Source organism: Neolamprologus multifasciatus, chromosome 13 (assembly GCF_963576455.1).
Source record: "Neolamprologus multifasciatus chromosome 13, fNeoMul1.2, whole genome shotgun sequence".
Lineage (NCBI taxonomy): Eukaryota > Metazoa > Chordata > Actinopteri > Cichliformes > Cichlidae > Neolamprologus > Neolamprologus multifasciatus.
The window spans coordinates 23,214,559-23,226,654 of NC_140451.1; the positions used below are offsets into that span (position 1 = coordinate 23,214,559).

At 39.4% G+C, this 12,096-nt stretch overlaps 2 protein-coding genes across 4 annotated transcripts; one reads left to right on the forward strand and one right to left on the reverse strand.

Annotated features, from left to right (window-relative positions):
- Positions 1-1,496: 1,496 nt before the first annotated feature.
- On the forward strand, positions 1,497-6,325 carry LOC146505582 (uncharacterized). Of its 2 annotated transcripts, XM_085182765.1 has the most exons (5): positions 1,497-1,575; positions 1,733-1,818; positions 2,712-2,910; positions 4,597-4,897; positions 4,982-6,325. In XM_085182765.1, exons 2-5 carry the CDS (start codon positions 1,739-1,741, stop codon positions 5,386-5,388), a joined length of 987 nt encoding a protein of 328 aa, XP_085038891.1. In that variant the 5' UTR covers positions 1,497-1,575; positions 1,733-1,738; the 3' UTR covers positions 5,389-6,325. The 2 variants fall into 2 exon arrangements, with proteins under 2 accessions (XP_085038891.1, XP_085038890.1); XM_085182764.1 differs by having other exon boundaries at positions 1,528-1,818.
- ecd (ecdysoneless homolog (Drosophila)) lies at positions 6,313-12,094 on the reverse strand. 2 transcript variants are annotated; one of them, XM_085182760.1, is made up of 14 exons: positions 11,766-12,094; positions 11,357-11,580; positions 11,131-11,248; positions 10,880-10,967; positions 9,642-9,820; positions 9,157-9,349; positions 8,855-8,983; positions 8,621-8,746; positions 8,423-8,508; positions 8,231-8,334; positions 7,562-7,820; positions 7,293-7,360; positions 7,008-7,207; positions 6,313-6,904 (listed from the first exon to the last, which is right to left on the reverse strand). In XM_085182760.1, exons 2-14 carry the CDS (start codon positions 11,559-11,561, stop codon positions 6,668-6,670), a joined length of 1,992 nt encoding a protein of 663 aa, XP_085038886.1. In that variant the 5' UTR covers positions 11,562-11,580; positions 11,766-12,094; the 3' UTR covers positions 6,313-6,667. The 2 variants fall into 2 exon arrangements, with proteins under 2 accessions (XP_085038886.1, XP_085038887.1); XM_085182761.1 differs by having other exon boundaries at positions 11,357-11,599.
- Between the last annotated feature and the right edge of the window lie 2 nt (positions 12,095-12,096).

Here is a 12,096-nt window from a genome sequence, read left to right on the forward strand (position 1 = left end):
CTTTGAAGTTTGTCTCTTTATGGTTAGTTGTCAGCTGAGCAAAACCAATTGCAGCTGGTCTACAACATTTTATTGCCTTTTTTGTTGCATGACACAGATAACCTGATACAAAGGTTAGGTTGTCTGCATTTAAGTATTTCAAACATCAAGCTCTTTTATGTTTATTATTTCATTTAAAGTTTTCCCTGATGGCTTCTTTTTCCCCAAATGCAGTGCATTGTACCCCACGTTTGCAGAGCAATGATTATTATAAGAACTACAGCTAGAACACAAACTTTAACTCAAAGAGACCATTTTCTGTCATGTGTCAATACCACATTTTTGTTTCCATTACTATGTATAAGAGGATTAGTAAGGAGGAAGGGAGGGTTTGCTTTGCGAGTGTTGGTAGAGAAGTACAGACAAAGTCAGACAGAGGTGCACTGTGTCTTTGTGGATCATAATATGGTGATGAGAGAAACTTGGTTGCTGAATGAGGACGTCAGGAGTGTCAGAGAAATACGTAGTATGCATAAGGACAGAGAGAAAGTGGTGAGGTGTGCAGCAGGAGTGATGGATGGGTTCACGGTAGAGGTGGAATCACACCAGGGATCTGCTCTGAGCCCCCTTGTTTGCGGTGGTGATAGACGGACTGACAGATGAGGTCCTCCACGAGTCTCCGTGGACTCTTCATAGATGTATGATATATGATATGTAGTAAGAGTAGAGAGTAGACAGAAGAGAACCAGGACAGTTGGAAGAAAGAAAAGAGGAAATGAAGGAATGTGTATAAATGAGAGAAAATATGTGTGACAGCTGCGAGGAGTAGAGCAGACTTATAGTCAAGACCGCCTAAACCAAGACCGGTCTTGAGACCACTTTTAGGAGACCAGCATGGCGTGGGTGAAGACAAGTATTAGAGACAGAAGGATGGCAGCAAGCGTAAAAGAGAAGGTTCAGATGGTAGTGAGGCCTGCTATCATGAATAGTTTGGTGAAGGTGACAATAAGACAGGAGGCTGATCTGGAGGTGACAGAGCTGAAGATGTTTGCTTGGTTTGACCAGGACAGATAAGGAAATGAGTACACGAGAGGCACGGCTCACTTTGAGCACTTTAGAGCCAAAGTTAGAGAGGGAAGGTTGGGATGCTGGGCATGTGAAGAGGAGGGATAATGGATATATTTTATGTAATGTTTTCATTTCAAAAGTAACAAATTACCCAGCTATTATATTACTTTAATGAAAGAAACAGTGGACTGAGAAAAGGTGGTGTGTTTGACTGCCCCCTGGTGTACTCTTGAGTCATTTAGCACCAACAGGATGATTTTGCTGAAAATCATTGAAGAATATGTGAGCAGTTTTCTCACATTTAAACCATAAAACATTTATGGTTTAAGACATATTAGTGTTTATAGCAATACAGTTATAAGAACCCCAGTGCGCACAGTGCAGAAGCAGAGTACAGAGCGGCATCCTCCCAGTTTAATGAGTCTGTTTATTCAAATTCACCTTCGCACAGGCGGTCATGTGGTCGTCAGCAAACGAAAAGCCGGAGATGAATGTCACAAACAGTTGCCAAAGCAGGAGATGCAAAGGGTACTACTTCACCTCAAGCAAACTGGATGAATGAAGTCACAAGTTTATATTTATTTAAATACCAAAATAAAAGGCGGACGGGATACGTGTCCGTTACAAGGATGAATTATTATTATTATTATTATTGATATAATCGCATTATTACTGGCTGTTGTAGGAATGAATGGAAGTGACAGCAACACAGACGGAATGGATGGTTTGGAGGTTGAAGATGAACTATGACTTTATGACGACAACAAAATGGTGAGTAAATGTCGTTTCTCGCTTTTTTTCCTCCCCCGAAAAGAAAATGAGTTGCGCTCCTTTTAAATTAGTTTTGCTATAGTTGGTCTATACGTCTTTCTTTTCTTTTCTTTTCTTTTCTTTTAAGTTTTAAAGCAGCACTTTTTATAATCGCGCTTCAGTTCTGCTGATAGGCTGTTAAAGCTAAACGCGCCTACTAGTCCTCTGAGGTCTTATTACATTTGATACATATTTATTCTCCGCTTTATATTATCATTTATTTGACTTTTACTATTATGCTGTATATTTACAGACTCATAATTGACATGAGTTTTATTGAAAAAGAATATTCTGGTCTAAAAGGGACGCACTGTTGGTATCAGTAGAATTTAACAAGGAAACTACAATAGGGCATGCCACACGAAACATAAACAACTGAAAAGGAACAACAAAACAATCAGACAGTGTATGTAATTGTGATGTGATTGTCTCGACTACAATACATGTTTAGAACACTGTTTGAGAGATCATCCGTAAACAGCGAAGTTGGGTTGTTGTGAGAGGAAATAACCTTTGCTCTCACTACACTCACGACTTCACAACTGGACTTCAGGTGGGAAATCCTGCAATAAAATACAAAAATAAATAAATTTAAAAAAACACACATCTTTTGGATAAAAGATAATGCTGTTGTTGTTGTTTTTAAAATTTAATCTAATATATTGGATCTTGGGAACCATATAAAAGAATCAGGAGTTGCATTTAAAATGCAAACTTGCATTGCAAACGAAAGGTTATATATCCTCCAATGTAAGTTTTTTTTAAAACATTAAACTCAGAACAAAAAGAAAAAAAACATTTTATAAGTTCATTGTTATCAGTGTGACTTTATGGTTTATGTCTCTTGTGCACAGTTCAGGGAGATGGAGGACGAGATATGCCTCGGCTGTATGGTGTCTTTCAGCGCATCATGCGCTGAAGCCCCTGGTTGCCAGTCTGGTCCTGCTGGTTGTGGTGATATATGGTCTGGGCGACAAACTCAGAAACTTTGTGGCTTCCATTTTTATCCCTCAGTATCGCTACCCATATCCTGTGGCCCTCAGCTTTGCCCAGGTTGGTGTCTGCAACTTTTGGATTTTCTTCTTTTGGACACAACCAAACTCTGATTAGAAAGGATAAGGTCAAAAATACCTTTTTACAAATTAGTATAAATAGTAATTTATATAAGTGAGAAAAAAGGTCATATGAGGCCACTCAAATGGTTTTTAGTTTACACAAAGCTCTGTTTCTTGACCGCAGGGTATTTGCTTTTGCTTCAATTACAGGTGCATTTATAATAGCTTTGCCAACATCAAGGCAAATAATGAAGTTACATATTGCAAAAGAAAAAAGTAGGAAGTTATAACAAACATTCGAATGGTCTTTCAAAATGTAAGCTTAATCACTGGATTGTTGTTAATCATTTGTGCCGCCAGCTGTGGTGGTCAGTGAAATCCTATCAGTAATTGCTGTTTGTGCTAGTTTAAAGGTGAAAGCAGACGTAGAGGAAAGTGACAGAAGGACGTTATTGCTGATAACACGTGTGCAGGATAGATGATTAACCATATTATTGCCCAAAGAACTCAGATGCAAGTGTGACGCTGTACAAAGGTGGAATTAACTTTTGGGTGTCCAGCTTTGACCTCAACTGCTGATATATAGGAGAGGTGCTATACTGACTAAATGATTCTATGGTCCACAAGCTAACATTGCCTGTAACATCTGAAAATGAGTCACAGGACCGGTTGGGTTTAGTCCGCGTCTTATCCATATGACCCGCTTTATATGCATTTTGTTTATGAGGCCCTTCAGAAGAATAGTGAATGTGTAGGTATGTCGCAGCATATTTATCATAAATTCAAGCATGCAGAAATCAGGATGTGTTAGTGAAAAGTCAACAGCATATGCTCACACTTTATTAGGTACACCTTGCTAGTACCAGGCTAGACTACCCTTTGCATTCCAGACTTCATTGTTTGTTGGATGGATTCAACAAGGTGCTGGAAACAGTCCTCTGAGATTTTGTTTCATATTGACATGATCACATCGCACATCAATCCTGTTTCACCACATCCTAAAGCTGCTCCATTGGACTGAGATCTTATTAACCACCAGCTGAACTGGTAATAATGAAGTGACCCCAAGTGTAGAATATTATTGTGCAAAGAATGGCTAATTGTAATGTATTACCCACCCAATAAACTACAGCTGCTTGAGCATGAAATGACATAAGCATTTATTTCACTATTAGTTCATAGTGTAGTAGTGTTTAATATCTCTACAGTTAACTCATTTACTTGCTAACCTGTTCGATAGAAATCCATCACAATATTTACAGGCTCTAAAGTGGCAACATTGAAATGATTAAGTGTGCTGTCAAAAACAGAAATGATTATGATAATGTACAATATTAATTAAAATTGATTGATTTTTTATTACTTTTTTCCTTGTTTGACTTTTGCTTAAAATATAAATATTTTTTTTAAAGTAGATGTGAACTCTGTTCCCTTTTGTCAGGACTAGTTTGAAATTATGACCCAAATTGACCCTGCAGGCAAATTGCTGATGAAGAGGCACTCACTCAGTCTCAGCTGTAAATGTTACTACCTTTCACACATTCCAGTTTGTGTTAACATGCCTTAGCCACATGGATTGAAGTAAATGTTTACCTATCATTAAAAATGAGTGATTCACATAAACACGTGTAGGCTTTTTTTAAAGTTAGATAATTGTTTCTTTTTTTATATTCTGTCTTTTCAGGTTCTGGTGTCTCTCTTATTCTTAAATCTCCTGCATGCCCTGGATCTGGTGCATCTAAGAAGTTATTCAAGGTCCCTGGGTGAGAGGATGTTGCCGTCTGCTATCTGTAGCAGCATTCAAGCAGTGCTGACCATGTGGGCCAAAGCCAGCAGCTCATCTTCCAACCTCTTCGTCCTCATGGTGCTTCTGCTGCCCCTGGTAACTGTGGCCTTTAGTTTTGCCTTGAAGCTGGCATCCCCACCAGCAAGCTACATCACTGCTCTGACTTTTATCATCAGTGGGACCTCTGTGATCATCACAGGTAAAAGTTTGGATATCAGATGAAGGTTTCACATATTAGAGTAAATGAACCTCTAATTAGTTTTCTCTTTCTGTCTGTCTGCAGCATCTGAGGGTCTCTTAAGTATTGTGCCTCTGGAGTATATATATGGACCTCTGGCTTTAATCCTGCACAGCCTGTCTCTGACTTGGCTTGCTAAAGTGTCTGAGATGGAGCGCAGACACCCTCCAGATTCCCAAGCCTCTGTTTTTGACATCTACTATACACAGCTGGTGAACCAGAGCTGGGTGTTGGGCCTCCTGTGGTTTCTGCACCCAGAGCGTCCCTGGCATGTGTTGAGTCAGGCCAGCTGGCGCATCCTGCTCTTCCATGGATACCTGCTCGCTATTCTCCTGCTGGGAATGGTGCTGAGCTTCCTGGTCGGTGTAGTGGCTCTTTGTGTCTCACCCCTTGCTGCTGCACTGCTCCACTCAGCGAGGTACATAGTTCAGCCATTTTTTCAGCTTCTGTAAAGGACTAAAAGATTTAGTAGGTCGTCTTGCACTCCACTGACCCTAACCAAAGTGTTATACCTGTAGATACTAGCTTTATTCATCCCTTATCAGTCAATATCCACTCACATTACAAAGTTATAAAAGACAAAATGCAGGCTATGGTGGCACACTAACGATATACGGTTAGTAATTATGTGTCATCACAAGTTTTTATCTTATTCTTTTAATATGTTATTAAGACGATACATGCCCTAGCTACTTGTGACTTTCTGCAGCGTGAGCAACATGAGTGCTGTTGCTCGCACTTTCTAAATCAGTGGCACTAATGGAAAATAGTTTACAAGCTAGGTATTTATTAATGAAACAGTTAAGCGTCAGGGGTCAAACATTACAATTTTTCTTTCAGACATGAAGCTGAAGTATTAAGCAACTATCAACAAGCTGAATTTCTCTTATGTACAAATAAACAAACAAAATAAATGTGAGTCGTTTCCAGTTTTATGACATTAATTTCTGAGAGCTCTTAACAGCGGATGTGCTGAACATCCCTAGAAGTAGTCCTCGTATGACCCTGACAGCTTTCATAGGAAAAGGGATGACAATGACAGAATGTTGACACAGATAGTTAACATCATAAAACAAGTTAGCAATTTAAATTTGCTTAGTTAACTGAATTAATACTTAACCAGAGACAGACAAAAGTTGCCCTTGAATGAATCTGACTGCAGATGAGAAGGGGGTTCACATGTGGAAAGAGCTGAACGCTCATTCTAGTGCTGCTGTTCTTTTTGTTGTAATTGAGTATTTCACATTTTTATTAGAAGCCAAATTGCTTCCTAGTCATTCTTGAGCTTTTTGGAAAATGTTTATATGCATCATTTTTAAAATTACACTTGAATATGCTAAGAAAATGTGAATTATGCTGACAATTTGAATAAAAAATAAGAATGAAAAACGGCTTTATTTAGAAAAATATTTTTTGTAGTAGAACAAAAACCACCATAAGTGCACGCAACAATGACACAAAGCAACAGGTATTAAAAATTTACAGTTAACCTGATATAAATGCTCATTTGCTGCAAAATCTCACTTTCAGTTAACCGTAATTTCAAACAGATGAATTTAAGGTATTTTTAATATTAACTTCATCTGTGTTACAAGTAATTTCAGTGCTTCCATCAAGCACACTGTGTCTGGTGTTTATTATTTAGCTGCTGGTCTTTCCTGTGCTGTTAACTTCCCACATCTCATTAGGTCAAACGACACATATAAATTATTTGATTCTACTTCCTGCCCTTTATGGGGGATCAGAGTTGGGTGGTAGATGTATGCCCAAGCTCTGCAGCAGATTGGAAGCTGGTCCTGCCAGCCCAGCCTGGGAGCTGAGGGACTCCAGCAAGTTTGTGACCAAATTGACATCCACATCTAAGGGCTGGATCTCCTCCTCTTTCTCCTCCAGTTTGTTATCCCTTGGGAGATCGTCTCTGGCAGAAGGGTGAGAGGAGTTGCCGCTTGCTCCTGCCTTGTTGTAATTCTGCAGATATGATAAAGATAGGTTTAGGGTGACACCTGTGTCCTGCGTATATCTTTTGAATAGTTTTTATCTTAGCAAAGGAAGGTGTGTTACGAGAGTTTACCGTTCGCTTGAAGCTTTGTCCTACATTAGTCTTCATCAATTCTTCATCCATTTGGTCCATATATCTTTTGAGACTGTCCAGAGTTTCTGTTCCTTTCATCTCTGGTTGACCACAGAAGCCATCTTCTTTCTCTTCTACCTCCTCATCATCATTATCAGAATCATCAAGATCATCTGAATCCAGCTCTTCGTCTTTGCCTCCTAGAAAAAACAAAAAAGACAAATTCATTAATGATTTTAAAAAGAAAATTGTAGCAAGTTCATACCCTGTTGGCAAATTTCATACCAAGTAGTCTTCCCAGTGCATTGGCCATTGAGTCTGGATCAATAGTAAAAGGCTGGGTTGCACTGCTCCTGGAATAGAAATGAAAAAGACTGTCAGTATGACAATGTAGGCCCAAATAAATTAGGCTTGCAAGAATATACACATACCAATTTGGAGCTCAGGGAGACCATTAAGGGAAACCATGCTCATACTACATTCATATGGATATTAAAATCTGATAGATTTTTGGCTAAATATGAACAAAAGATTACAAAGTCACTTAGTCTCACCAGGGCAGTTCTGCACCTTCATGCGAAGACATGGCCTTGAGGAAGTTCTTCATCCCTTGACTGATAGCTACCAGGCTGTAGCCAGCTTCCTCTTCCTCTATGTTGTCCTCCTTCTCCTTTCCCCTCTCCTCTGCATCCCCGGCATGCTGTTTCTGTTTGGTGGAACTTGAGTTTTGTCTGCCAACATCAGCTCTACCCCCACTTCTCTCCTGCAACAGCCGCTCCAAATCCTGAGCTGTGATATCCAGCCAGCTATCACCTGGAGGTTGACAAAGAGAAAAACTAATTATGGGAAATGTCCGTAAGAAAAAAATGGAGAAAATGAGGGAAGCATAACAAAAGGACAGACACTGAAAGAAACTGGCACAAGGCGAAGAATCTTAGGTGGCTGAGATAGACAACAGCAATGCTCACTTTCTAGCAAGGTGATATTAAAGTTACAATGCTTAACAACTAACATACAAATCTTCCAGAGACAGACAGGTGTTCTTACCCTAGCTAGGAAAATTACACTTAACTTAGGTCTAAATTAAGTATCCTCACATTGTGCCTTCATGGATCACTTGGCAAATGTGACTAATGTCTTTCAGTATTAAGAAAGACAATTATTTACACTCACACATTATTTATATAAGATTTTGCCAGTTTCTAGTCAGGATTTTCACTCACTGTCCTCTTGGGGGAGCTGTGACTCATTTTTCTTCATCTCCTCCAAGTTGAATGGTTCGCAGCTGTGCAGCAGCTGGAGAACCTCCTCACCTGGGGACAAAGCACTGAGGCAACACACACACACACAAAGGTTCATTCAAATAGATATCTTAGATGACATTGGCATACATATTCACATATTCACGTCTTTACCTTGATTTTGAGGCAACTGACTGTTTGAAGAAGTTTTCTGCTGATCTTGTAAGTTCTCTGTAACGTGCTGAACCTTCCAGTTCTCCCTGCATTTGACAAAATGGAGGGAGCACATTTTTAAAAATGTGCTCCAATAGATAAATGCTGACTGTATTGCAACTTTAGCCATGTGCATGCATGAAAAAAAGAGTGACATACATGGAAGTAGCCATTCCTATTCAAACTCTCCATAAAGCCTTTCCACTGTGGGTTACAACTGACTGGGGCCTTTGGCTCTGATGAAGGCAGTCTGCACCTAGAGCACAGGATCTCAAAGCCGTGGGCCTGGGAGTACAGCATGAGCACAAGATTATGACTTTTACATAATAAAACAACCCTGTTATCTGCATTAAAAGTACACAGTATGAAGTACAAAGATATATAATGAATCACCAGCTTCAAGCCAAGCTCATGAGCCTTGTATTGGGAATGAGAACGAGGAGGTAAGGTGAAACCACTCCTCCGGTCTGGGGTGAACTGTTGCTGCTGGAGCTGGGCATACAGGCACCGGGTGAACGTCACCTGAAAATATTTATTCAAGGTTAGGGGAAACAGACGCCCTCCCAAAAAATAAATAAATACAAATCACTAATTACAGTCCTGTACATAAAATAAGCATTTATAAAACAACACAGAACAGTTCTGAACAAAGATATTACATTTTAAAAAGTATATATATACATGGATGTATTTACCAAAGTAAGGACTCGTGTATCAGGAGGAAACGTCTTGAAGGTTCGACACGCCTGCAAATCTACTGGATCCCGCAGGTAGAATGCTGAAACTGCAGGTGCAATGAGGTCTGGTCGCTGTGCCAACACAGTGGCAATACCTGCAGGTATGAAGCATTGGGCACGGTGGAGGCCAGATTTAATCTTCCCTGGATACCTGAGGGGAAAGAAAAAGAATATGTTACAAAACTGTATTCCTCTAGTACACAACAGTGATTCAGCACCCTGTATTCTGATGTTTTAAATAGCCCATATCATGTAGCCAGTGCTCTCCCTGTTTATGCAGCTGGAAACCACAGAATCAGAATGCTCTATTTATCCCTAAGGAAACTATGTAATTGAAATAGGCTGAGTGCCAGTTGACGCATGCAGAGTAACTTTTTCAGTAGTATTTATCATGATGTTGCTTTTGAATACTGAATATTGATTATATGTGGAATCCCTCTTACCCCTCTAGTCTCTTCTTCAGTGCTAAAGAAATCTTGGAGCTTGCCCGACAGACTTCTGGGTGGGTGTAAAGTAGCTCCAAAGCTTGTGCCACACTGGGTACCACATCTTTTGAAAAGCCCACTGAAGTGGATTTAGATGGACAGGGAAGGATATGCAACTCTCCCTTGTATAGGAAGACCTGAGAAAGAAAAGGAGTGGTGCAAAAAAGCCTACACTTAGCAAAATATTGGCAGTGTCAAGTAAACAAAATTTAAAAGGGCTGTGCAGGTAAGTTTTTACATGTTTTCTTCCAAGCTTGTTCTTGCATTAACTTTAATCAGGAAAAGTCAAATTGAAAACAAACAAAAATGAAGCATGATGATAAGTAATTCTATCGAATTGGGTGCATTGTAAGTCGAGCTTAACACGGGGTCAACATTACAATGAAATGTACTTAACAAGATGAGGGAAAAAGTCACCAAGCATCTAAAAATTTAACAAGATTTAAAAAATAAATAAACAACACTAAATCAATCTAAATTTAAAATTAAAATACTATTAGAGACAGAAATAGAATTTTTAAAAGTCATAAATGGATACACATTCTTAAAATTATAGGCGTGCAGTATGCAGCATTACTACACATGAGAAATTGTGCAGTGACAAGTGTACGCAGTAGTGCCAGTGGGATTATTTAACCTGGCTTGCACATTGCATTGCAGTAAAGTGTCAGATCATTTCTGTCCAAACTTGAAGATGACAATGAGATTAACACTTGACCAAACACTTGGTTGATAAGAAAGACTGTTCTTTAATGGGAAACAAGCAGATTAGTTGGTGTGCCAGATGGCTGTGATCCTTGATAATGTCGTGGGCCGTATGCAGGTGCAGTTGAAGGTAGATGCCCTTAATAGCTGGAGGGCTCTTGCCAGTCATTCATTACGGAATAAGCCTTTTTCTTTAAGCTCTGAGAGTTGACCAATGAGAAAGTCTTTACAGACAACCATTTTAAGCACTAATTAAGGTTAACATTCCTGTTTTTTTTTTAAATTTAAAATGAAAACTATTTTGACATACAACCCTGGTGTTGTGAATCGCATTTCAATGTATCAGTAGGGGGGTCTAAAATTAAACCAAAGCTTGCCTGGGGATCAGTTTATAACTGTGTAGTATGCTGTGGGAGGCATTTAATTTTTTGGGCTTAAACATACAGTGCTTCCAGTACTGTCAACTCTGCCATGTCATGTGGAAAACTCACCCTGTTTTCACTTGTGTCTGGATTCAGCCACTTAGGAAGGTAATCTGCTGCTTCAATCAGAAGAAACTCCCCATCATTATCCTCAACTCTGCACATATAAACAATTATTTTGGAAACAAAGACATAAATGACTGGTGAGCATTTTAATAGGGTGTGTTTATTTATTTATTGATACTTTTGTTTTATTATTTTGTGCAAACTCTGCTCTGAGTTTATAAATATTTATAAACTATGAGCAGGGTCGCCCTTACCTTGCTGTAAGCTCAGGGAAAGCCTCCGTGATTTGCAGCAGGAGATACACGATAAACCACTCGTCCTCAACATTGTCTCCAAACTGAGTGCTCCCGCCAATGTGAGCAGGAATGCCTCCTGTGAATGAGATCCATACACGCCAGCCGTTAGTGTGTGTACCGAGTGTTAACCACGTAAAGACATACAGCATGCTGCTTCCTTTCTGGGGTGCTGAAAAAGTTCTACCTTTCTCAGGGTGATACTTGAGGTTGATTGGCTGATGCTGCCAGATGTACTGTATCAGAAGAGGGGCAATCTTTGCCAAAATCTCCTCTACTAGATGTGTCAGACGTTCCTCAGTCTGCTGTGAAGAAGAGCTGCCTGGCTGGATCAAAAAGAGCTTGTACTGGACCATGTCCTCCTCAATCCTTCTCCTCTGCAGCGCCTCCATAGTAGCAGTTTTAAAAGACCTAATAAAAAGATACGACGCTAAGGCGATGTGGAAAGACATATGACAGGTCGGCAATGTCTGCTTTTATATTATGACTTTAAATTTAAATGCAAATAAAGAGAGGAAATCGTAAGCTTCTAGATAAACTTAACGTTTTACGAGTGATTGTCACGACAACCTCTTGAAAGCTTCATTCGGCCTTACCTTGTCTTGTCTTCCTTTTAAATTGGTTATGTTGTGTTAGTATATTCTGGGGCGGCTCTTATTACGGTTATTCCTAAGTACGTTTCTTTCACGCCATCTGTAACTGTTTAGGTCCTACGACGAATTCCAGTCGTCCTCGCCAAACAGATAATAAACAGAGTTCCTACCTTCTGTTTCTGTAGCGGTTTTACCGATTCAAAAAATACTTTACATTACTTTACATAAATGCAAATTACATAATAAGTCTAATTTTCCACTAAATGTGATAAATACACATCTTGCGTTTAGTTAAAATTACAGGACCGGCGAATACATTTTATAAACGCAACAT